General features: G+C 54.9%; 1 protein-coding gene and 1 pseudogene across 3 annotated transcripts in view; both read right to left on the bottom strand.

Annotated features, from left to right (window-relative positions):
* Positions 1–18: 18 nt before the first annotated feature.
* Positions 19–22,805, bottom strand: part of LOC311532477 (claudin-4 pseudogene) — a 38,561-nt pseudogene continuing 15,774 nt past the window's right edge. For both annotated transcript variants that reach the window (XR_014714588.1, XR_014714589.1), the window contains exon 3: positions 19–897. The product of XR_014714588.1 is annotated as a claudin-4 pseudogene (transcript). The remainder of the gene's footprint in view (positions 898–22,805) is intronic.
* LOC311532478 (claudin-4-like) lies at positions 11,509–12,739 on the bottom strand. The gene has a single exon (XM_084650968.1). It carries the CDS (start codon positions 12,666–12,668, stop codon positions 12,039–12,041), a length of 630 nt encoding a protein of 209 aa, XP_084507094.1. The 5' UTR covers positions 12,669–12,739; the 3' UTR covers positions 11,509–12,038.

Below are 22,805 nucleotides of genomic sequence, written 5' to 3'. Positions count from 1 at the left end.
TGGGATGGGTGGGGTGGGATTCAGGCAGGGAAATGCGGGGGGAGGTGAGACAGGTTGGGGTGGGATACGGGTGGAGGATACATGTGGGGCAGGATCTGGACTGGGAGGGGAACCCCTACAAATTTCACACACTTCGGCTTGAAGCCAACATCCATTTGGATGGCTGTAAAGGGGCCCCTGTGAGCACGTGGGATGGGCCGGGGCAGGAGTGGCAAGGCAGGGCCCCTCACACGTAGTTCTTAAGGGCATAGCTCCCCAGGCTGGAGTGCTTCACCATTTTATACTTCATGGGGTATGGCACCTCTTGGCTGTGGGGGCAGGAGCAGCACAGTATGCCCCCCCCAAACACCAAGAGGGCACTTGAGGCCCAGCCCACATAGAGGGAAGCCCCCAGCTCCTTCTTTAAAGCCTCTGGCACCATGGGGTTGTAGAAGTTGCTGATGATGGTGTTGGCCGACCAGGACACGGGGATGAGCAGCACAATCCCAGCCAGAATGAAGACAGCCCCGCCGGTAACGGAGATCTTGGCCTTGGCTTCCTTGTCATTGACGCACCTGGTGCACTCGGCCCCAAAGAAGGCAAAAAGGAGGGCAAAGAAGGATGCAAAAATGGAGACCACAACAAGGGCGCGGGCTACCTGGAGGTCCGAGGAGAGGTCCAGCAGCGAGTCGTAGATCTTGCACTGCATTTGGCCTGTGCTCTCGTACACACAGTTCATCCACAGCCCCTCCCAGAACACCTGGGCCACGACGATGTTGGAGCCGATGAAGGCTGTCACCTTCCACATGGGCAGCGCACAGGCCAGAAAGGTGCCCATCCAGCCCAACACCGACAGGGCCAGGCCCCCCATCTGCACGGCCATCACCGACATGGCTTACGGGCAAGTCACGCTCTCACCTTTGGAGACAGTGGGAAGAGCGGATTAGAGATGCTGCACAGCAGACACACACACACATCCCAAGCTGAATGCCAGTAATTTGTAGGAGATGAAACCAGGGACTGCAACAGCAGGGGGAGCTGGATCAAGGCCCCAGATTAGCTGGTCAGACTCAGAAGACTTGGTTCTGCCACAGTCTCTCTGGGTGACCTTGGGCAAGTCACTCTGACCTTGCTGTGCCTTGGCTGCATATCACTACGATCTGAGAAGAAGTGGCACTTGGGGTCTTATGTTGGGCGTCTGGGCCAGAGGCCAAGTTCTAGGAGACAGAGCTGGCTTCCTGTAGGCAGAGCAGCCGCGATACCCATGGTTACCTTCGCTCAACCCTGTCCATTATATCCCCCGATGCCAAACTTTACCTGTTCAGGCTGAGCTTTTTCGGTGCCTGCTCTTGCATGAATGTGGATTGTGTGCATGTGCATGGATTGCGTGCACATGTACCTGTATGTACATGTGTATATGTTGTGACAGGTTCGGGCCAGATGGCTACAGGAGAGTGATAGAAGACAGATATATTAGCCCCAGGTTAAGCAGGTCCCTTTTCCCTGGGTAAGGTAACAGGGGCAGTTCCAGAACAGTCAGGAACTTGCTGGAACCAATTAAGGTAGACAGGCTAATTAGGACACCTGGAGCCAATTAAGAAGCTGCTAGAATCAATTAAGGCAGGCTAATCAGGGCACCTGGTTTAAAAAGGATCTCACTTCACTCAGTGAGGGGTGCGCAAGGACTGAGAGGGCATGCTGCTGGAGGACTGAGGAGTACAAACGTGATCTGGCATCAGGAGGAGGGTCCTGTGGTGAGGATACAGAAGGTGTTGGGAGGAGGCCATGGGGAAGTAGCCCAGGGAGTTGTAGCTGTCACACAGGTGTTACACGAAACACTGTAGACAGCTGTGATCCACAGGGCCCTGGGCTGGAACCCGGAGTAGAGGGCGGGCCTGGGTTCCCCCCAACTCCCTATTGGATACACGAGGAGTTGACCTGGATTGTGGGTCCCACCAGAGGGGAAGGTCCCTGACCAGCAGAGACTGTGGGGATTGTTCTCCTTCCTTTTCCCCATGCTGGCCAGTGATGAGGTTAGCTGAGTGAACGGCAGGTTTGAGCCACTAGCGAAAGTGGCCAGACTGAGGGCTGCCGTGAATCTCTGAGGCGAGCAAATCCGCCAATAAGCGCAGGACCCACCAAGGCAGAGGCCAGCTCCCCAGGCCATACTCCCCAGTCTCAGTGAGTGGCCCACGCTAGCTAGCCTCTGCCCCCAATTCCAATACCTCTTAGCCTAGGGGGAAGTGCACTGGGCTGAGAGCCAGGAGTACAAGTCTCACCTCACTTGCTGACTGGGGGTGATAATTCTGTGCCCCGTGCTACCTTATTCCTGAGCAAAGGCTCCTGAGATAGAACACAAGTCCCTAGTAGGGCAGACTCAAGTCTCATCCCCTTAGCCACGTTATCGCTCAGAAGTAGGGTGCCAGGTCCATGTGCTTGGTTATTGCTCTCTGACCACTAGACAACATTCCCCTACCAGAGCCAAGAACAGAATCCATGAATCCTGGCTCACTGTGTTCCGCTGCTGGCAAGGAAATAGTTGTGTAACCCACTGGCAAGTGACTACTCTCTAGTCAGTGGCTGGTACGCATAGAGGATAACAAGCTAGTCCTTAAGCTCAAATGGCAGAGGGCTGTGCTGTGGATATGACTATCCTGGGTTCAACCCAGCTTGAGGGGTCAGTACAGTTCCACAAAATGGAATTTCTGTTTGGGTTGGTTGGTTGTTTTTTCCACACAACAAACTAAAATAAAGGAACTTTATTAAGGCTGCATAGTCAAGTAGACAAAAGTTATGAAATACCAGAATGAAAGGTTACTTGTGCAACTTTAATTTGGCCCCCTTGTACATTATGCTGCATTCTTTTATTACATGATCACATGCTAATTTTTCCACATTTCTGGCCTCATTCAGTGCTCAGGATGCCTTGTGCTCTGGAATGAGGCAGCTGTTCAATATCTTTTCATCTTCATCATTTAAGGTGTGGCCCAGCACTTTATTTACTGCCCACTATTCAAAACCTGCACCAAAGACAGAATTACTAATTTCCTGTGGTGCTCATCACTACGGTACCTGAGCTCTTCACAACACCTGTGGGAGGTAAGGGAGGTGGTGTTATTCTCATTTTACACTTGGAGAACTAAAGCACAGAGAGAGTAAAGGCAAAAATATTAATTTGGGTGTCCAACTTGAGATGCCTCACACCTGAATTTGACTTAACACTTTTTATTTATAGCATAACAGGCAGTTACAATATCTTCAACACACAGCTCCTGTTGAATTCAGCTGCAGCTGTGCGTGCTCAGTACTTCTGCAACTCAAACCCAGGAGTCTCATGTTGGGCACCCAGAAAACAAGGAACAAACAATTAATGACCAACTGTGAACATTGCATCCTACAGGAACTCTGTGACTTAACCATGAGAACATCCTTTCTCTTCTTGCAGACTCCTTCCCCATGCACTACACACTTTCCAACTTCTGCAATAAATGAGGTTCTACAGACAAGAGACTCCTTCACTGCACCATCCTGATTCATCCCAGAGCAGTATCCATCCTGTGCAGAGAATAAGGCAAGAATCTTCTGGAAAACTAGTTTCAGAGTAACAGCTGTGTTAGTCTGTATTCGCAAAAAGAAAAGGAGGACTTGTGGCACCCTAGAGACTAACCAATTTATTTGAGCATAAGTTTTCGTGAGCTACAGCTCACTTCATCGGAAGCGTTCCGGAAAACTAGTGTGTAATCATATGCATTCTGATACAGTCTTTAATGGTATGTCCAAGGGGACCAAATTAAGGTTGCATGGACAACTTTAATTCTTGCAGTGTTGTTGTAGCTGTGTTGGTCCCAGGCCAAGGTGGCTGAAATAATATCTTTTATTGGACCAATTTCTAAATTAGACCAAATATTTGAAGTTTGACGAAGTTATAAGCAACTGAAAACATGGTTTTATAATGGAAAGAGTTAGGTGATCCTAGTGCTGGGCTTCACTTGTATGTGATCCCTGACTGTTCTGAAAGCAATTCCAGGATTCTAACATATTCTCCTAGTTACGTGCTTCCTGCAAGGTTTGCACCAATTTCAGCAAAGAGCTGGCCAGTCAAAGGGTTCTCACTGCTGGATACCAGCTCTGAGTGGCTTGTAGAAGGCTGATCTTTTGGTAGGGATGTCTGTTGAGCTGTAGCTTGTCCTGCTGTGGTTGGCTGGTCAGCTGTCAGCTGTCAGACTGGAAGGTGTCATTAACCACAGAAGTTATTGTGCAGGGACTGTGGAAGAATGCTCAGCAATTGCTGGTAACTCTGAAGTTACTCGCTGGCTGATTAAGTGTAGTTCTCATTACAGAATGAAATGAAGTAAGAACAGCAGCATATGAATCAGTGATAGTGTTTAATTACCAGACACAGCTGTGGATCACTAGGTAAGTGTCACAAAGCCCTGCAGAGTGGACACGCCCTGTTACTGCTCCAAAGAAAGGACACTGCTATTTGTGTAACTTGTTCCATTGTCTTTGGTTTTAGTCTCACTTCCCTGCTCCCCATTCCCCTCTCCTCCATTTTGCTCTAGCTTCTTCCTCTTCCCTCTTTCTCTGGGGTGGGCTCAGGGGTAACAGATTCCTCCTAAAAGTGGGGGGGCACGTAGCCATTCCTTCTCTGTCGCCCCACCCCTGCCCCTTCTCTTCCCCCAAAGCTGGAGCTGGGCTGGGGATCCTGGGCCCATCCACCTGCGTGGGGTGGTGGGGCCTGAGAGCAGTCCCTGGCCATGTCCCTGCCCTGCAGGCCCCCCTCCCAGGGCAGGTGTAGGATCTGTGGCTCCCCACAGCTGCCTGCACAGCTGTTACCCCAACCCGGCTCTGGTTTCTAGCCTGGCTGGGGGGCGGGGCCTTGGGGCCGAAGAGCCACACCCAGGCCATGGTAAGAGCTGTGGACCCTCCATCTGCCCTGGCCAGGGAGCCCAGGGGGTGGGGACACGGGCCAGGGGCTGCTCTTGGGCCCCCCAACCTGGGCAGGTGGAGGGTCTGCGGCTCCCCACAGCTGCCCAGGTTCCCTGGGCTGCTCTTACCTGGGCCGGGTTCCGGCTTCCGGCCTTGCGAAGGGAAGGAACCTTGGGGGGAAGATGAGGGGCAGGGGGCTGGGCCTGTGGTGAAAAATGGGAGGGCCATGGCCTGTTGGCCCCACTCTCCCCCACCCCGTTCCGGTGCCCCTGGGTGGGATCCCATCCTCCTGACCTATCAGAAGTTCCTGCTAACCTGGGAACACATCAGAGCCCCTCCTTTGTAACAGGAACCCATGGAGACACTGGAAACTGACATGTGACAAGTGTCATCTGTTCATCAACCTGACCCATGTCAGATGCTGGGGTCATCTCTTCCCAGAGCTGTTACGGAAGTGTCATGCCCTCCTCACTTGGGGTCAGGATGGAACAAACAATGTTAGCATTAAGGACAAAAGAAGGAGTCGGTCCTGGGGCGGTTTTTGCTCAAGAGCTTCATCAATAAAAAAACCGAGGAGTACTTGTGGCACCTTGCAGACTAACAAATTTATTTGGGCATAAGCTTTTGTGGGCTAAAGCCCACTTCAAGGATGCATGCAGTGGAAAATACAGTAGGAAGATATCTATACACAGAGAACATGAAACAATGGGTGTTGCCATACCAACTGTAACTAGACTAATCAATTATGGTGGGCTATTATCAGCAGGAGAAAAAAAACTTTTGTAGTGATAATCAGGATGCCCATTTCAAACAGTTGACAAGAAGGTGTGAGTAACAATGGGGGGAAAATTAGCATGAGGAAATAGTTTTTACTTTGTGTAATGACCCATCCACTCCCAGTCTTTATTCAAGTCTAATTTAATGGTGTCCAGTTTGCAAATTAATTCCAGTTCTGCAGTTTCTCATTGAAGTCTGTTTCTGAAGTTTTTGTTGTTGGAGAATTGTGACTTTTAGGTCTGTAATCGAGTGACCAAAGAGATTGAAGTGTTCTCTGACTGGTTTTTGAATGTTATAATTCTTGACGTCTGATTTGTGTCCATTTATTCTTTTCATAGAGACTGTCCAGTTTGACCAATGTACATGGCAGAGGGGCATTGCTGGCACATGATGGCATATATCACATTGGTAGATGTGTAGGTGAACGAGCCTCTGATAGAGTGGCTGATGTGATTAGGCCCTATGATGGTGTCCCCTGAATAGATATGTGGGCACAGTTGGCAACGGGCTTTGTTGCAAGGATAGGTTCCTGAGTTAGTGTTTTTGTTGTGTGGTGTGTGGTTGCTGGTGAGTATTTGCTTCAGGTTGAGGGGCTGTCTGTAAGCAAGGACTGGCCTGTCTCCCAAGATTTGTGAGAGCGATGGGTTGTCCTTCAGGATAACCAAGATTTGTGAGAGCGATGGGTTGTCCTTCAGGATAAGTTGTAGATCCTTGATGATGCGCTGGAGAGGTTTTAGTTGGGGGCTGAAGGTGATGACTAGTGGCATTCTGTTATTTTCTTTGTTGGGCCTGTCCTGTAGTAGGTAACTTCTGGGTACTCTTCTGGCTCTGTCAATCTGTTTCTTCACTTCAGCAGGTGGGTATTCTAGTTGTAAGAATACTTGATAGAGATATTGTAGGTGTTTGTCTCTGTCTGAGGGGTTGGAGCAAATGCAGTTGTAACGTACAGCTTGGCTGTAGACGATGGATCGTGTGGTGTGGTCAGGGTGAAAGCTGGAGGCATGTAGGTAAGTATAGTGGTCAGTAGGTTTCCGGCGTAGGGTGGTGTTTATGTGACCATCGCTTATGACCACCGTAGTGTCCAGGAAGTGGATCTCTTGTGTGGACTGGTCCAGGCTGAGGTTGATGGTGGGATGGAAATTGTTGAAATCATGGTGGAATTCCTCAAGGGCTTCTTTTCCATGGGTCCAGATGATGAAGATGTTCATCAATGTAGCGCAAGTAGAGTAGGGGCGTTAGGGGACGAGAGTTGAGGAAGTGTTGTTCTAAGTCGGCCATAAAAATGTTGGCATACTGTGGGGCCATGCGGGTACCCATAGCAGTGCTGCTGACTTGAAGGTATATACGTTGTCCCCACATGTGAAATAGTTGTGGGTGAGGACAATCACAAAGTTAAGCCTCCTGGAGGGGGGGATGTGGGTGTGTGGGGAACACATGCTAGAGGTGAGGCTCTGGAGAGGGGGATGTGGTATATGTGGGGAGCACAGGCCGGGGGTGGGGCTTTGGAGAGCGGGACATGGGGTGTATGGGGAGCACAGGCTGGGGGCAGGGCTCTGGAGGGGGATGTGGGATGTGTGGGGAGCCAACCCTGGGGGTAGAGGCAGGCTTTGAAGGGGGGGGACTTGGGATGAGTCGGGAGCACAGGCCAGGGGCGGGGTGGGGTTCTGGAGGGGGGACGTGGGGTCTGTGGGGAGCACAGGCCTTTGGTGGGGCTCTGAACGTGGGGGACGTGGGGTATGTGGGGAGTGCAGGCCAGGAGTGGGGTGGGGCTCTGGAGCGGGGAAATGGGGTGTGTGGGGAGCACAGGCTGGGGTTCTGGAAGGGGAGAAGTGGGGTCTGTGGGGAGCACAGGCCTTTGGTGGGACTCTGGGGGGGACATGGGGTGTGGGGGGGCCACAGGTCAGGGTGGGGCTCTGGAGGGGGGGACATGGGTGTGTGGGGAGCACAGGCCGCAGGCAAGATGGGGCTCTGGAGGGGGGATGTGGGGTGTGTGGGGAGCACAAGCCAGGAGGCAGGGTGGGGCTCTGCAGGGAGAACGTGGATGTATCGGGTGCATAGGCTGGGGGCGGGGCTCTGCAGGGGGCAATGTGGGGTGTGTGGGGAGCACATGCTGGCAGTGAGACTCTGGATGGAGAGGGGCCTGTGGGATGTATGGGGAGCACAAGCTGTGGGCAGGGTGGGGCTCTGGGGGGAAGTGTGGGGAGCACAGGCTGGGGGGGCTTTGGGGGGGATGTGTGGGGACCACAGGCTGCGGGGGGCTCTGGGGGGATGTGTGGGGAGCACAGGCTGGGGGCGGGGCTCTGGGGGGATGTGTGGGGACCACAGGCTGGGGGCGGGGCTCTGGGGAGATGTGTGGGGAGCACAGGCTGGGGGCGGGGCTCTGGGGGGATGTGTGGGGAGCACAGGCTGGGGGGGGCTCTGGGGGGATGTGTGGGGAGCACAGGCTGGGGGCAGGGCTCTGGGGGGATGTGTGGGGACCACAGGCTGGGGAGGCTCTGGAGTGGGGATGTGGGATGTGTGGGGAGCACAGGCTGGGGGCGGGGCTCTGGGGGGGATGTGTGGGGAGCACAGGCTGGGGGTGGGGCGGGGCTCTGGGGGGATGTGTGGGGAGCACAGGCTGGGATCGGGGCTCTGGGGGGGATGTGTGGGGAGCACAGGCTGGGGGCAGGGCTCTGGGGGGATGTGTGGGGAGCACAGGCTGGGGGCGGGGCTCTGGGGGGGATGTGTGGGGAGCACAGGCTGGGGGCGGGGCTCTGGGGGGATGTGTGGGGAGCACAGGCTGGGGAGGCTCTGGAGTGGGGATGTGGGATGTGTGGGGAGCACAGGCTGGGGGCGGGGCTCTGGTGGGGATGTGTGGGGAGCACAGGCTGGGGGCGGGGCTCTGGGGGGGATGTGTGGGGAGCACAGGCTGGGGGCGGGGCTCTGGGGGGGATGTGTGGGGAGCACAGGCTGGGGGCAGGGCTCTGGGGGGATGTGTGGGGAGCACAGGCTGGGGGCAGGGCTCTGGGGGGATGTGTGGGTAGCACAGGCTGGGGGCAGGGCTCTGGGGGGATGCGTGGGGAGCACAGGCTGGGGAGGCTCTGGAGTGGGGATGTGGGATGTGTGGGGAGCACAGGCTGGGGGCAGGGCTCTGGGGGGATGTGTGGGGAGCACAGGCTGGGGGCAGGGCTCTGGGGGGATGTGTGGGTAGCACAGGCTGGGGGCAGGGCTCTGGGGGGATGTGTGGGGAGCACAGGCTGGGGGCGGGGCTCTGGGGGGGATGTGTGGGGAGCACAGGCTGGGGGCGGGGCTCTGGGGGGATGTGTGGGGAGCACAGGCTGGGGGCAGGGCTCTGGGGGGGATGTGTGGGGAGCACAGGCTGGGGGCGGGGCTCTGGGGGGGATGTGTGGGGAGCACAGGCTGGGGGGGGCTCTGGGGGGATGTGTGGGGAGCACAGGCTGGGGGCAGGGCTATGGGGGGATGTGTGGGGAGCACAGGCTGGGGGCAGGGCTATGGGGGGATGCGTGGGGAGCACAGGCTGGGGGCGGGGCTCTGGGGGGATGTGTGGGGAGCACAGGCTGGGGGCGGGGCTCTGGGGGGATGTGTGGGGAGCACAGGCTGGGGGCAGGGCTCTGGGGGGATGTGTGGGGAGCACAGGCTGGGGGGGGCTCTGGGGGGATGTGTGGGGAGCACAGGCTGGGGGCAGGGCTATGGGGGGATGTGTGGGGAGCACAGGCTGGGGGCAGGGCTCTGGGGGGATGCGTGGGGAGCACAGGCTGGGGGCAGGTAGTTCAAGACCAGTCCTGCAGTTCCCTGATGCTGGAACCCCCCAATCCATCCCTGCCCCGTCCCCCAAAGCTGCCTATGCGCCTGTGAACGAGCTGCCGGGAGGCGGGGGCCCAGGCTCAGCCCGCGGTTGTTCGACGGGAAACGAGAGACGGCACAGCCGGGTTTGGAGCAGCTGCGGTTTAATGTAGAAAATGGCACTAATTTATTAATATTTCACATTGGCAGGAAGATCACAGCCTGGCCCCCAGTCTGCAGAAGGGGGCTCCCAGGTCACTCTGGGGCACAGCCCCCTTCCAGCACTCTCCTGGCATCCCAGCGCCCATGCTCGCTCCACCCTTCCTGCGCCTGGCACTTCCAGCCTCCAGAGCCACTCTGCTCGTCGTGAGCGGAGCTCTGCCCCATGCCCCAGCTCTCGGGGGAGGCCTATGGGTCACCACTGAGGAAGCAAATCAGCCATGCTGACGGGGGGCCCCCTTCCCAGAGGTGAACCCTGGAGCCGCCTGGCCTAGTCTGCATAGGTGGGAGCCAGCATCAGGCCACAGGATGCGCCTGGTGCCTCATTGGGTGCCTGTTACAGTGGCTTTGCCCCTCCCCAGGTTTGGCAGCCCACAGGAGCTGTAGCCAGCTGATTAATCTGGGCAGCCTTCAGGCTGTTCCTGTTTGCAGTGGTCCGGGTGCAGCTCCCCTGTTCCAGACTCAGCCGGAGCAGGACATGTGCGGCAGCAGGCTCCCAGAGAGGGGGTGTGCCACCAGTGGAAGCACCCTTCCTTTCTGCTCTTGCTCAGCCTGCCTGGCTCTGCTCCCACCTCCCAAACCGGTTTGCCCAGCTGGGCCATTGACATCCAGTCCCCAGCACTGCCCCTCCCGCAGGTGCCACTCACACAGAAATCACAGGTGCAGCTAAACAAATACAGGCCTGAGAATGGGTCAAAGCAGAAACACAGGGTGTTACCCGGGGCTCTTTCAACCCAAGGCTTCAGGCACTTTACTGGTTTGCCAAAGTCGCCCCGTACAAGGGCAGGGGTGGGATGGCGGGAAACAGCTCCATGCTCAGCAGCCCAGCCCCTCAGGATGGACCATCTGAACCAAGCACTGTCTCTGGTGGATGCTAAAAGCAGGTCAGAGCCCTGTCTCCACTCGGAGCGTTGGCCAGTGTGTCTCTCTAGGTACAGCCACGGGGGCAAACCTCCCAGGGGAGATGCAGCTTGTCCCAGCAAGAGTGCTGTAGCCAATACAGCTTATCCTGGCTCCCTGAGAGAAATAAGCTATGCCAGCAAAGGACTTTTTTGCTGGCATTCCTGCACCTTCTCTGCAGCTTTTGCCAGCACAGAAATGTGGTACAAATCACATCCCCTACGTGACACTGCACTACCAGCAAAAGTTTCTCGTGTAGACCTGGCCAGAGTCACCAAGAGCAAGACAGACCCCTGGAGTGAGACAGAGACACCCACTGAACAACAACCCTGTGAGTCAACAGGCAAACACAGAAACTCAGACACACCCAGAGACACAGACAGAAACGCAGTCACCAAGACATCATGACGCACACCCAGCCTGAGACACTGACAGACACATGGAGACACAAAGGGGCCCTGTTGCAGTTTCACTCTAAGGCAGTCTCAGACTAAAAGCTCCTGCTTTGACCCCTGGGCAAGGGCCCGACCGAAATGCCAGCACCTGCTGGAGACCCAAGCTCTGGTACTGGAAGGAGGCCTAGAGGTCCCCACCCTTCCCTCAGGTGCTGCAGGGGAGGAATGGCAACGCCTGGGCCTCACTGCAGCTTTCCTTCCTCTGCAAGGGCTGGGCTCACTGCTCCCAGGGAGGACCTGCCCTGCCCCAGCGTCATCTCTCTGTCCCCCTGAAGCATGGTGCTGCCAGAGCAGTCAGGGACTGTTTCTATCTATTCTCCATTTTAACTCGGATTAAAGAACCAGCTGAAATCTCAAGGGAAACAGAGAAGCACCTGCAAACTTTCTTACTACTCTCCACCCCCCACCCCGCACACATCGCCCAGTGCACCCCTCCTCCCCCTCCCCCTCCCCCTCCAAGGTGGGCACAGGTGGTGCCAGAGCTGCAAGGGGGCTGGCTGACAGCGCCAGAGCTGGCCGTGCCTTGTGGAGATGCCCAGCAGAGCCCTGATGGGCTGCCAGGTCCAAGCCCAGGCTGGCTTCGCTCAGGTGACCTTGAGGAATTCCAAGAGCTCTGTGCTCTGGCACAAACAAGCTGCAGTGGCAGATTCTTAGCACTGGAGCTGTGCAGCCGCTCACCAGCTGTGCACGTCAGCCAGGGATGTGCTGAGGGTGTGTCTGAACAGCCAGCCAGCCCTGGCATCGTGGGGCTTCTGCTCTCAGGAGGCAGAGCTGCTCTCCCAAGGCCCCAGCCCATGGAAAGGCCACAGTCTTCTCCTTCGGGAAGCTCCTTGCCAGCTTCTGTCTGTGTTCAGCCATCAGGTCCAGGGCCACAGGTGGGAGAGCTGGGCTCAGGCAGAGGTACAAGCAGAGCAGCGGGCTGGATTTGAGCAGGATGGCAGCTCCTTGATTGTCTCAGGTGGGAGGGGTGGCCGAGGCTCAGAGCACGCATGGTCCCTATACGTAGTTGCTGGCCGGCACCGACCGAGCAGCAGTGTACTTGGCAGAGTAGGGTTTCTCATTCCGGGGGGGGCAGCTGCAGCAAAGCAGGGCCCCCCCGATGAGCAGGAGAGCGGATGCAGCCCAGCCAATGTACAGGGAGGCCCCCAGCTCTCTCTTCTGCGCCTCAGTGACCATGGGGTTGTAGAAATCCCGGATGATGTTGTTGGCTGACCAGGAGACGGGGATGAGGATCATGATGCCAGCGATGATGAAGATGATTCCAGAGACGATCATGACCTTGGCTTTCGCAGAAGCATCCTCCACACAGTTGGTGCATTTCCCTCCAATGATGGCCAGGAGGAGGCCCAGCACGGCCAGCACGATGGCGATCACCACCAGGGCACGAGCCGCCTGCAGGTCCTGGGGCAACGCCAGCATGGAGTCGTAGACCTTACACTGCATCTGGCCCGTGCTCTGCACCACGCAGTTCATCCACAGCCCCTCCCAGATGATCTGAGCCACCACAATGTTGTTCCCGATGAAGGCCGTCACCCTCCACATGGGCAGCCCACAGCACAGGATGGTGCCCAGCCAGCCAATGACAGAGAGGGCCATGCCCAGCACCTGAAGCCCCATAGAGGCCATCACTCCCTGATCTCTGCCTCGCACAAGCCCCGACAGAGCTGACTGGTGTCCTTGGAAGTGGAGATGCAATGCTCCACGGCTGGACCATTTGGAGAAGTTATAAACCTTTGCAGGGGGTGGAGTTTCATCCCCCTTGCTCCATCCACTTTGCACAGACAGAATGTGTAAAACCAGTTCCCCAGGATTCCTGGGCTCTGCATTCTCATCACAGCAGTGGTGCCCCAGGGCAGATTACAGAGGGACCAGCTCTCACGCCCTACCAAGGAGGCTGCTCCCAGGGGCACATAGCTGGGCTGCCTTACAGCTCCCACCATTTATCCTAAATTAGGATTTTTCCCAGCTTTGCTAAAGTCCCATCTGGAAAGAGCACCCCCCCCCGCCTCCTCCGATGATGGGGGGAGCAGGCTCTGCAGGTGGAGGGGAGGAAGCTTGAAGAGAGGGTCTAAGTGCTGGAGCAGGATTCTGGGCTCTATTCCCAGCTCTGCCACTGACCCACTGTGTGATTTTGGCCATGACATGTGATCCATCTGTGCCTCAGTTTCTGCCCCCAGTAGAATGGCGCTCCCGGGGGTCACTCCTGTTATAGGGTTGTGCTCTCCACAGCTGTCACTTCTGGGACGCTCCCCACTATTAGCACAGCCCAATGTTCCCTCTAATTTTTGACAGGCCATGTGCGCAAAAAATGTGTTCTGTGCAAATTTCTGTATGCGAGGTGTTTTGCTGTGTGCGCGGGGTTTAGGATCCGTGTGTGCGCACACCCAGCTTAGAGGGGACAGTGGCACTGTGCACTGCTGGGAGCCTGTTACCTCATCCCACCCAGCCCCAGCCGACAGAGCACAAGCTGCTGCCCTCGTTTGTACCAAGGCTGGTTGTTGACAGCATCCAAGTGTGAATCAGGCCTCAGGGATGCAGTGTCCCCAGTGCGTCTGAGAGCCCCAAACCGGTCTGAGCTGCTGGCTGCTGCAGAGAGGAAGGGCTGGGGCAGATCCCTGTGAACAAGCACTGCACACAAGAGCTTTCTGTGGACTGTCATTACACAGCATCCCTCCCTTCCTCCTCCCCAGCACAGCAGTGTCACACAGCACTTGCAGCCACCACACTGCCCTGCTGTCCCAATCGCTGACTCAGCCCAGAACGCTCCTCACCCTCCCTGCCCAGAGAGAGGCTGGGGGAGGAACAGACAGACCAGGGCAGGGAGTGGTGCAGACCTGCCTTTTGCCCTGGGGCAGCTGGGGCTGATAGCTGGGCTGTAGCAACCCCTGAGGTCTGCAGGCAGCTACCACCACCCATGGGCCTGAGAAACTACACCACACCACACCACACCTGGCTGAGAAACCCTTGCTATCAGGACAAAGGCACAGGAGGTCATGGGCCTGGCCCAGGAGGGGTGTTGGAGAGCCCAAAACAGATCTACTTCCCCACCTCACCCCAGGTCACAATGGGCCCATGTCACGGGGTGCGCTCATTGGGAGAACAGCTAGTTACTGCTGACTCACGGCCTTAGCTTGGGCTGGGACACAAGTGGGATCTTATGCTGCTTCTGAAGGGAAATCCACTGCAGGGGGAGGGATAGCTCAGTGGTTTGAGCACTGGCCTGCTAAACTCAGGGTTGTGAGTTCAAACCTTGAGGGGGCCATTTAGGGATCTGGGGCAAAAATTGGGGATTGGTCCTGCTTTGAGCAGGGGATTGGACTAGATGACCTCCTGAGGTCCCTTCCAACCCTGATATTGTGTGAGAAGAGACAGCTGGGTCCCAAGCTGCAGAGCTGGCAATGGAGAGGGCACAGGTTCTTGGGGAAATAGAAGGCAACGGAGAAATGGTCTCTCTCCCCCTTAAATCTCTATCCAGCTCCAGACAAACCCCTCTAGCTATCTAGGCATTTCTGCACACCCATCGTTGTGGTTTTGAGGCAGCCATGACTGCTGCCCAGACCCAGAGAGTGAAAATGGGCAGTTCCTGGGAGAACCCCAGGAACAGGGTCCTGAACCCCTGCTTCTTCCCAGAGAGCAGCGCAACACCATCCCAGGCACACAGCCAGTGGCCACTCATGACAAGTATCTGATCCAGAAATGAGAGCCTACCCACTGAGGAGAACCTCTCCCATCCCCCTGGTCTGCATCTCACCATCTGGGAGGGACTGTCTGGGAATGGCAGAACAGGACCCAGTGCCCCCAGCTCCCTGGATTCAGCCTAGTGAGCAATGGGGATCACAGATGCTGCAGGAAAACAGCAGAGTAACCTTGTGAGGAAGCCTCAGACTCCTGGAGTGTGGGAGGAGATCCCAAGGAACAAGCTGTGTGCTCCAGCTTCTCCTCAAGGCCCAAGGCTAGGTCAGTGTGCCAGCATAGAGACCAGAGACTCGTCTAGACAATCAAACAAAAGCCCAACAGCTTAATCACCTTGGTTATTGTCACCTCCACTGTGATCCTTTCACAACCACAATCCTCCTGATGCTCCCCTTACATCACCACCTGGGATACAGATGACTGACATGCATCTAGGGACCATGGGCGCCAGGTTTGTATAATTTTTGGTGGTGCCCAGAACAGGTTCAAGCAGAGCCGTCCTGTCCATAGGATGAACCGGGCCAATTGCCCCGGGCCCCACGCTTTGGGGGGGCCCCATGCTTCAGGGGGACACAGGGTCCAGGGCGGACTGGGAGGTTAGCGGGGGGCCTGCGACCCAGACCCAGCCCACCCCGCTCTGCTCCGCCCCACCAGCTCCTGGCGCCGCTTGGGGGAGGGGACAGAAACCAGAAAGAAGCGGGGTGGAGGCTTGGGGGAAGGGGTGGAGCAGGGGTGGGCTGGGGCCAGATCTCTTGCTGCTGCCGGCACCAGTTCCCCCACTATCCCTCCCGGCTGCCCTGGGCCCTGCGTCCCCCTGAAGCGCGGGGCCCCCCAGAGCGCGGTAAGCCCAGACATTGGTGGAGCCGGGCCTACGTTCCTAAAGATTGGTGGAGCGTGGGCACCACGGGCCTGTATAACTCGTCGCCTATGCTAGGGACTCAGGTGCAGGGGCAACAGGCAGAGACTATTGAGGGGGATTCTTATAAGCAGAGCAAGAGCATTTCACCCTCTTTGGTAGCCTCGCAGAAAATTCACAATGGCGTAAGCCCAGAGATCATGAGTTCTAATACTGATCATCTACTGATGACTATTAATATTGCTGGACACTTCACAACCGCTGTTCTGCACTGTACTGCTGCCTTGGGGGCAACTGTCACTTACCTGTTTAACAGATACGGTGCCCGAGAGAAGGTCACTTCAGGCACAGCTCGGGACAGAACCCAGGCCTTGAACACGACAGACCAGGGCACGTTCATTTTGCGACTCAGAAGGTCTGTATCAGTCAATACAGGAGTTTCTGTAACCCACATTAACCCAGTCTGGCTCTGTGCCAACCCCTAGTGACTAGATAACATATAGAGGTTTATGAATGCAACTGCTTCCATGCTAAGACTGCTGGTTCTTCAGCTCAAGCAATAAGGCTCCTGCTTGTACATGCAGAGAGTTAGCGGGTCAGTCAGCCAGATGACCCAGACAAAGGCAATGCTGCAACTGACTGTTGTCTGTGCCATGTACTGCCTGCTTGGTAGTAACATGGGCGGGCACCATGCTTGTAAAACTAACCTAGCTCTTTCTTAAGAGAGCTATTTACAGAGCTGCTGCAACTAGCATGCAGACAAGTTCCATGCCGGCAGGCGGCTACACTCGCTGTAGCCAGGAGACCACTGTGGGCACCCACTGGCTCACATAGTTGCTAACAGCAGGCTTCTCTGGTCCCTCAGGTGCTCCTGGAAGTGAGGTGGAGCTTGGGTTGTAGAACGGAAAGTTAGACGCTCAAACCCTGCGGATATCCCATAGAGTGGTGAAAAAATACGCACAAAGAAACCTGAAGAAATTGTTGGATTAGTGTAACATTTCTGTACATAGAAGTGAATTTGGATGTTGCCTAAATACATGCTTTGCTGTTGCATTGTTAGTGTTTGTATTGTGGTTCATGGGAGCTGTCCTTTAAGAATAGGGGTGGGGCACTTTATTGTAGACTGTGTTTGAGAATTTTCAGAGTAGCAGCCGTGTTAGTCTGTATCCGCAAAAAGAAAAGGAGGACTTGTGGCACCTTAGAGACTAACCCATTTATTTGAGCATGAGCTTTCGTGAGCTACAGCCCACTTCATCGGATGACAGCAGTGTGTGGCAGGTTTGACCGGAAAGGGGAGATTGGGCCTGTGTGAGCTCAAAAAGGTGATTACCTTTCCTGAAAACAGTCTCATTCATGAAGATAGGTGCTCATGGGGGACTGATGGCCTCAGGACATTGCTAATGAGCTACGGAGCCTGTCTGAATCCTGCCCTGCTCAGCAATGTTAAATGCTGTTCCCATGTAATGGATGTTTGGTGGCCTCCACATGAGGTGAGTTTGGTGAATCCTAGTTCCTGCCCCTAGATCACAAACTCACTATTTTACACTAGGGGTGGGAGTCTCAAGGGGGACTCAGGTGCTTAACTGCTACTCTCCAAACACCTCTCTGTCAGAGAGTCAAACCCGTACTGACCCTGAACGCCAGCTTTGTCCTACCTACTGGCCCTGAACCAGAACTGAACTGAAAAAATGGGGGTTCCCCGTTAAAATAAAAGGTTTGCATTTGTAACACCGACAGACCCCAGGATCGAACGTGGGGCCTCTGGAGCTCACTGCATGAGCAACTACCCTGTGAGCTAAAAGCCACCTGGCCCTTACCTAAGGCTGTGGCCGGCTAATTAATCTCTCTCTTGGTGCCACTAGAGAGGCCAGAGCACCACACCCAGGAGGGGTGTGGGGTACACATTTTTTAGCTCAATATTTTTAAAAAACGTGACCTCTTTCATTATAAAACAAGACAACAAAACAGGAGGGGCGGAAACTCCTAAGAGTGGGGGGCCACTGGTGCCCAAACTGTCGTCCCCTTCCCCCAAGGTCCTGGCCTCATGCCACCCCTCCCCCCCAAGACCCTACCCCCTGCTCACTCCTCTCTGCCTCCTCTCCCCCATCGCTCCCTCTTATGGACAGTAAAAAGTGGGACGGCACTTTTAAAAGTGACGGGGCCATGGCCCCGCCAACAAAATACCACATTGGCATGTGGTCGCTATCAGAAAAAGCAGCCACGGTCTGAGGAGGAGAATGAGAACATGCGAGCAGACAGGGAGAGGAAGCTGCACCACGTGAGGCAGCCAGGGCTCCATGGTCTCTGAGATTCCCCTCTGGGGAGAGAAGAGGTAGGACGCTCCCCGGTCTCAGAAGTAAGAATAACTCTTCAAGCCCAAGGGAACCGTAATGGCTCCCCAACCAGGCCTCCCCCACCAGCCCCTGGGCAGCTCCTCCCACCAGCTGCCCCACTGGAGGCCCCAAATTCAAATGTATTCTCTCCCCTCCCCCGAGGACCAGTGTGATAGAGCAAATGCTAGAAGGTGTTCGCTCAAACAAGTTGCTCGTAAAAAATAGTCCTGTTTATTTTGACACAAAAACACTAGGAAAACTCATGGAAAGCTAAAGTTAAACAATCAATAAATGTTCAAAAATCAAAATAGTTTCCATTTTAAGCTTCAAGTCTCTTTTTTTTAATTTACTTCCACTAAGATTGAAATTTGATTTGCGCCAGTAGCTGAACTGGGGTGTATGGGTGTGGGTGTGTGTCTTGACCCACAACTGAATCCAAACACACTGACTGCAACTGAACCTGACAGTGAACCGAACCCAAATCAATACCGGTTCCAGTCCCTGCAGCCTGGATCTACGCATCTAAATCCCCTGGAGGGACTCAGCATGCCTACTGGCTAGCTTAGGCAACACGGCTTGTGGGTTTTGTGCCTCCCGTTCTTAGGCGCCCCATGCACTGGGTGGGAGCCTGGGTGCCCAGCTCAGCATGGTGAATAGCAGCAGGCAGCAGGGTGCCCAAGCATTCAGTGCTGCAATGCAAAGAGCTGCAGTGTCTGTGTTCCCCTAGACTGTTCGCTCTTTGGGGCAGGGGCGGTCTCTGTGTGTTTCTACGGTGCCTGGCACAATGGGGCCCCCATCTCAGCTGGTCCTCTAGCATGAGCTCATACAGCAGGGACCAAAAGCATCTTCCCCGCGGTACCTGTGGAAGAGCGGCCAACACTGCATATACTGCCAAAGCAGGGTATTGCAAATGTCAGAAGACAGGCCAAAAACACATTTTTAATCTCAGGATTTTGGGGGGCTGCATCATGATTTTCTTTTTAAAAAGGCAAAATTACAACAAACGTTCACATACTCCACTGTCCATGACTTATTCCTTAGTCAGAATCAGGTTAATGTTTAAAGAACCTGGCTAAAAATTCTGGCTTTCTGGCTGCAGAGCCCTCTTCCTCCGAGTACACTAAAAAGGGTGTCCAAATTTCTAAATACCTTTCTTTTTTTCAGTGCTTCTCTTGTTTACATGCTGGGTGTGAAAGCTTTTCCGTTACAAGGACTGTCCATATGTTACTTTACCCCAATTCCATAGGAGGAGAAGCGATATTTTTCCAATAACGTGCATTACGAAATCTTGCAGCTAACAATAAAAAAGAATTAATTTGTTGTTCTGTTCAAAATGTAGCTCCTTTGCTGGAGCATTAAGTCAGCAGTTCAGGGGATTTCTAGGAAGCATATTGTCATAAGTTGAATCTCTTTAATAATTTCCTCCCAAAACCTTCTAATTCTGGGACACAACCACCCCGTGTGCGAGTATGTCCCTCCTTCCCCACAAGCCCTCCAGCACAGCACCTCCCTAATAGCAAAAATAAGATGGATCTGGACTGGAGCCAGATGCCATCTTCACCGTACTTTAGAAACTGAGTGAGGATTTTGGGGCATAGTGATGAAAAAATGACGGCGCTTGCTAAAAACAATGAGGCTCTAGACAGCCACACAGGCCAGGGTCCTTCGAAGCCTTTGAACCTGTCAACCAGCAAGTGCTGTTTCTGTGCCACACTGGGGATGCAGGATAAATAACAGCAAACTAGCCAGGCTGAACCACAAACTCTTGCAAGGTTGTGAAGTAACTTCCTGTTTTACCTCCTCTTCTATTTTAGATGCTTTATGCTGAAAGAATCATAGACTCATAGAAGATCAGGGTTGGAAGAGACCTCAGGAGGTCATCTAGTCCAACCCTCTGCTCAGAGCAGGACCAACCCACTTGTACTAGAGCTTCAGTAGATCAAACTATATATTGGATACACCAGGGGTGCTGGAACAATTTTTATAGTGGGGATGCTGATGACGGAAACCATGGAAACCATGTATTTGGTGTTTGTTATTACGACTTCACGACAGGGGGTACGGCAGCCCCCCCTTGCACCAGCACCACTGGGATACACTATTATATCTATAGGATAGGAATGAAGGTGTTCTGGTGCCCTGCCACCCAGTGGAATTTGCAGCCCGGAGCTAGGCACCCACAGAGGGACCCACAAGGGGAATTAGGTGCCCAACTGCCACTTTAGGTGCCTAAACCTAATTTTTAGATCCTCAAAACCCTGGTTAAGCAGCTGCCTAACCCTTTAGGAACCTGAAACCCCCAGGATCTAGATCCACAAATGCCAAATCCCGGACTTAGGCTCCGCTGGGATCCACAAAGCTCCTGCCTCACCCGCTAAGCTATGAGCTCCCTAAGTGCCTATGTGTCTGCCTCTGGACATGTTCACTGTTTGGATGCCTCTCTGCTGTCCAAGCCCCAGCATGATCCACAGAGCAGGAGAAGAGGGGCACTCCTCCACATATCGCATCCATGGAGCCCATCCCACAGACATGCCTGCCGAATCAGGTCCCATGCAGACTCTGAATGGAGGAGTCCTGCAGACTCTAGGCCATGCCCAACTTATAACTTTTAGCCCAGTGGTTAGAGCCCTCGCCTGGGATGTGGGAGACTCAGGTTCAATTCCCCTCTGCCAGGGGGGGAGAAAGGATTTGAACAGGGAGAAAGGATTTGAACTATAAGGCGGGTAGAAAGTTGGCTAGATTGTCGGGCTCAACGGGTAGTGATCAATGGCTCCATGTCTAGTTGGCAGCCGGTGTCAAGTGGAGTGCCCCAGGGGTCGGTCCTAGGGTCGGTTTTGTTCAATATCTTCATAAATGATCTGGAGGATGGTGTGGATTGCACTCAGCAAATTTGCGGATGATACTAAACTGGGAGGAGTGGTAGATACGCTGGAGGGCAGGGATAGGATACAGAGGGACCTAGACAAATTGGAGGATTGGGCCAAAAGAAATCTGATGAGGTTCAATAAGGATAAGTGCAGGGTCCTGCACTTAGGATGGAAGAACCCAATGCACAGCTACAGACTAGGGACTGAATGACTAGGCAGCAGTTCTGCGGAAAAGGACCTAGGGGTGACAGTGGACGAGAAGCTGGATATGAGTCAGCAGTGTGCCCTTGTTGCCAAGAAGGCCAATGGCATTTTGGGATGTATAAGTAGGGGCACAGCGAGCAGATCGAGGGATGTGATCGTCCCCTTCTATTCGACATTGGTGAGGCCTCATCTGGAGTACTGTGTCCAGTTTTGGGCCCCACACTACAAGAAGGATGTGGATAAATTGGAGAGAGTCCAGCGAAGGGCAACAAAAATGATTAGGGGTCTGGAACACATGACTTATGAGGAGAGGCTGAGGGAACTGGGATTGTTTAGTCTGCAGAAGAGAAGAATGAGGGGGGATTTGATCGCTGCTTTCAACTACCTGAGAGGTGGTTCCAGAGAGGATGGTTCTAGACAATTCTCAGTGGTAGAAGAGGACAGGACAAGGAGTAATGGTCTCAAGTTGCAGTGGGGGAGGTTTAGGTTGGTATTAGGAAAAACTTTTTCACTAGGAGGGTGGTGAAGCACTGGAATGCGTTACCTAGGGAGGTGGTAGAATCTCCTTCCTTAGAAGTTTTTAAGGTCAGGCTTGACAAAGCCCTGGCTGGGATGATTTAACTGGGGATTGGTCCTGCTTTGAGCAGGGGGTTGGACTAGATGCCCTCCTGAGGTCCCTTCCACCCCTGAGATTCTATGATTCCATGATTCTAGGGGTCTCCCGCCTCCCAAAAGAGTGCTGTAATCACTGACCTATGGGATGTTATGATGGGGGCGGGGGAAGGGTCCCTCAATCTTTCTGTGGAAGCTGTTCCACTTTGCATAAATACGGACAGTCATAGGGCCAGAGGGAGACTGAGCCTATAGCCTGGTGGCCATGGAGCCTCCTTGGGAGGTGGAAGGCCCAGGTCTAGTCCCCCTGCTCAAATGACTCTTCAATTATTTATCCAAACTGGAGCAGCGTCAGCAGCATACTAGCCCATCACCCTGTGGTTAGCACCCGCTCCTGGGAGTGCTGTTCAAATCCTCTCTCTCCTCTGGCAGAGCGGGACTTGAACCAGGGTCTCCCACATCCCAGCTGAGTGCTCTAGCCACTGGGTGAAAAGCTACCAGGCAGGTGGCTCTTCCTCCAGCTCTTTCTTGTGGAGCGAGGCAGGCACCTAACTCATTCTGGCAAGGAGTGACTGAGGGAACGTCGTCACTGCAATAAAAGCCCCACGGTACGACCACAGCTGACTCGGGCCCGCAGGGCTTGGGCTCCGCTATAAAATAGCAGTAGAGTCGTGCGGGCTCTGGCTGGAGACCTGGTTCTGAAGCCCTGTGTGGGGGGAGGGTCTCGGAGCCCGGGCTCCAGCCTGAGTCCGAATGTCTCCACTGCAATTTTTCGCCCTGCGCCCAAGCCCCAGGACCCCAAGTCAGCTGACCTGGCCTTTGAGACTAGGTGCTGCGAGTGTTTTTTTACAGCCTAGCCCAGGGGTCGGCAACCTATGGCACACGTGCCAAAGACGGCACGCGAGCCGATGTTTAATGGCACGCTGCTGCCTGCCGGGTCCCAGCCACCAGCCCTGCTCAGCCCGCTGCCGAACCCAGGCCGGGCCCCCGGCAGGCAGCAGCGTGCCATTGAAAATCCTGCCCGCCCCGGCCCGCTCTTCTCCGTCCCCCCCCACGGGGGCAGGGTGAAGAAGCTTGGTCCTGCCGGCTGCTGCTGCTGCAGGGCAGGCAAGCTCCCCCCTCCCCCGCCCCTTCCCCCGCCCTGCTGGGTGCCTGCCCCTCCCCCGCCGCTTCCCCCGCCCTGCTGGGTGCCGGCCCC

Source organism: Lepidochelys olivacea (assembly GCF_965140295.1).
Source record: "Lepidochelys olivacea isolate rLepOli2 genome assembly, chromosome: 17".
NCBI lineage: Eukaryota > Metazoa > Chordata > Testudines > Cheloniidae > Lepidochelys > Lepidochelys olivacea.
The sequence above is the reverse complement of the archived record's forward strand: the minus strand, read 5'-3'. Positions and strand labels throughout refer to the sequence as shown.

Bases quoted from the DNA above. Each gene is read 5' to 3' on its own strand.
- LOC311532478 (XM_084650968.1), bottom strand. From the start codon at position 12,668: ATGGCCTCTATGGGGCTTCAGGTGCTGGGCATGGCCCTCTCTGTCATT.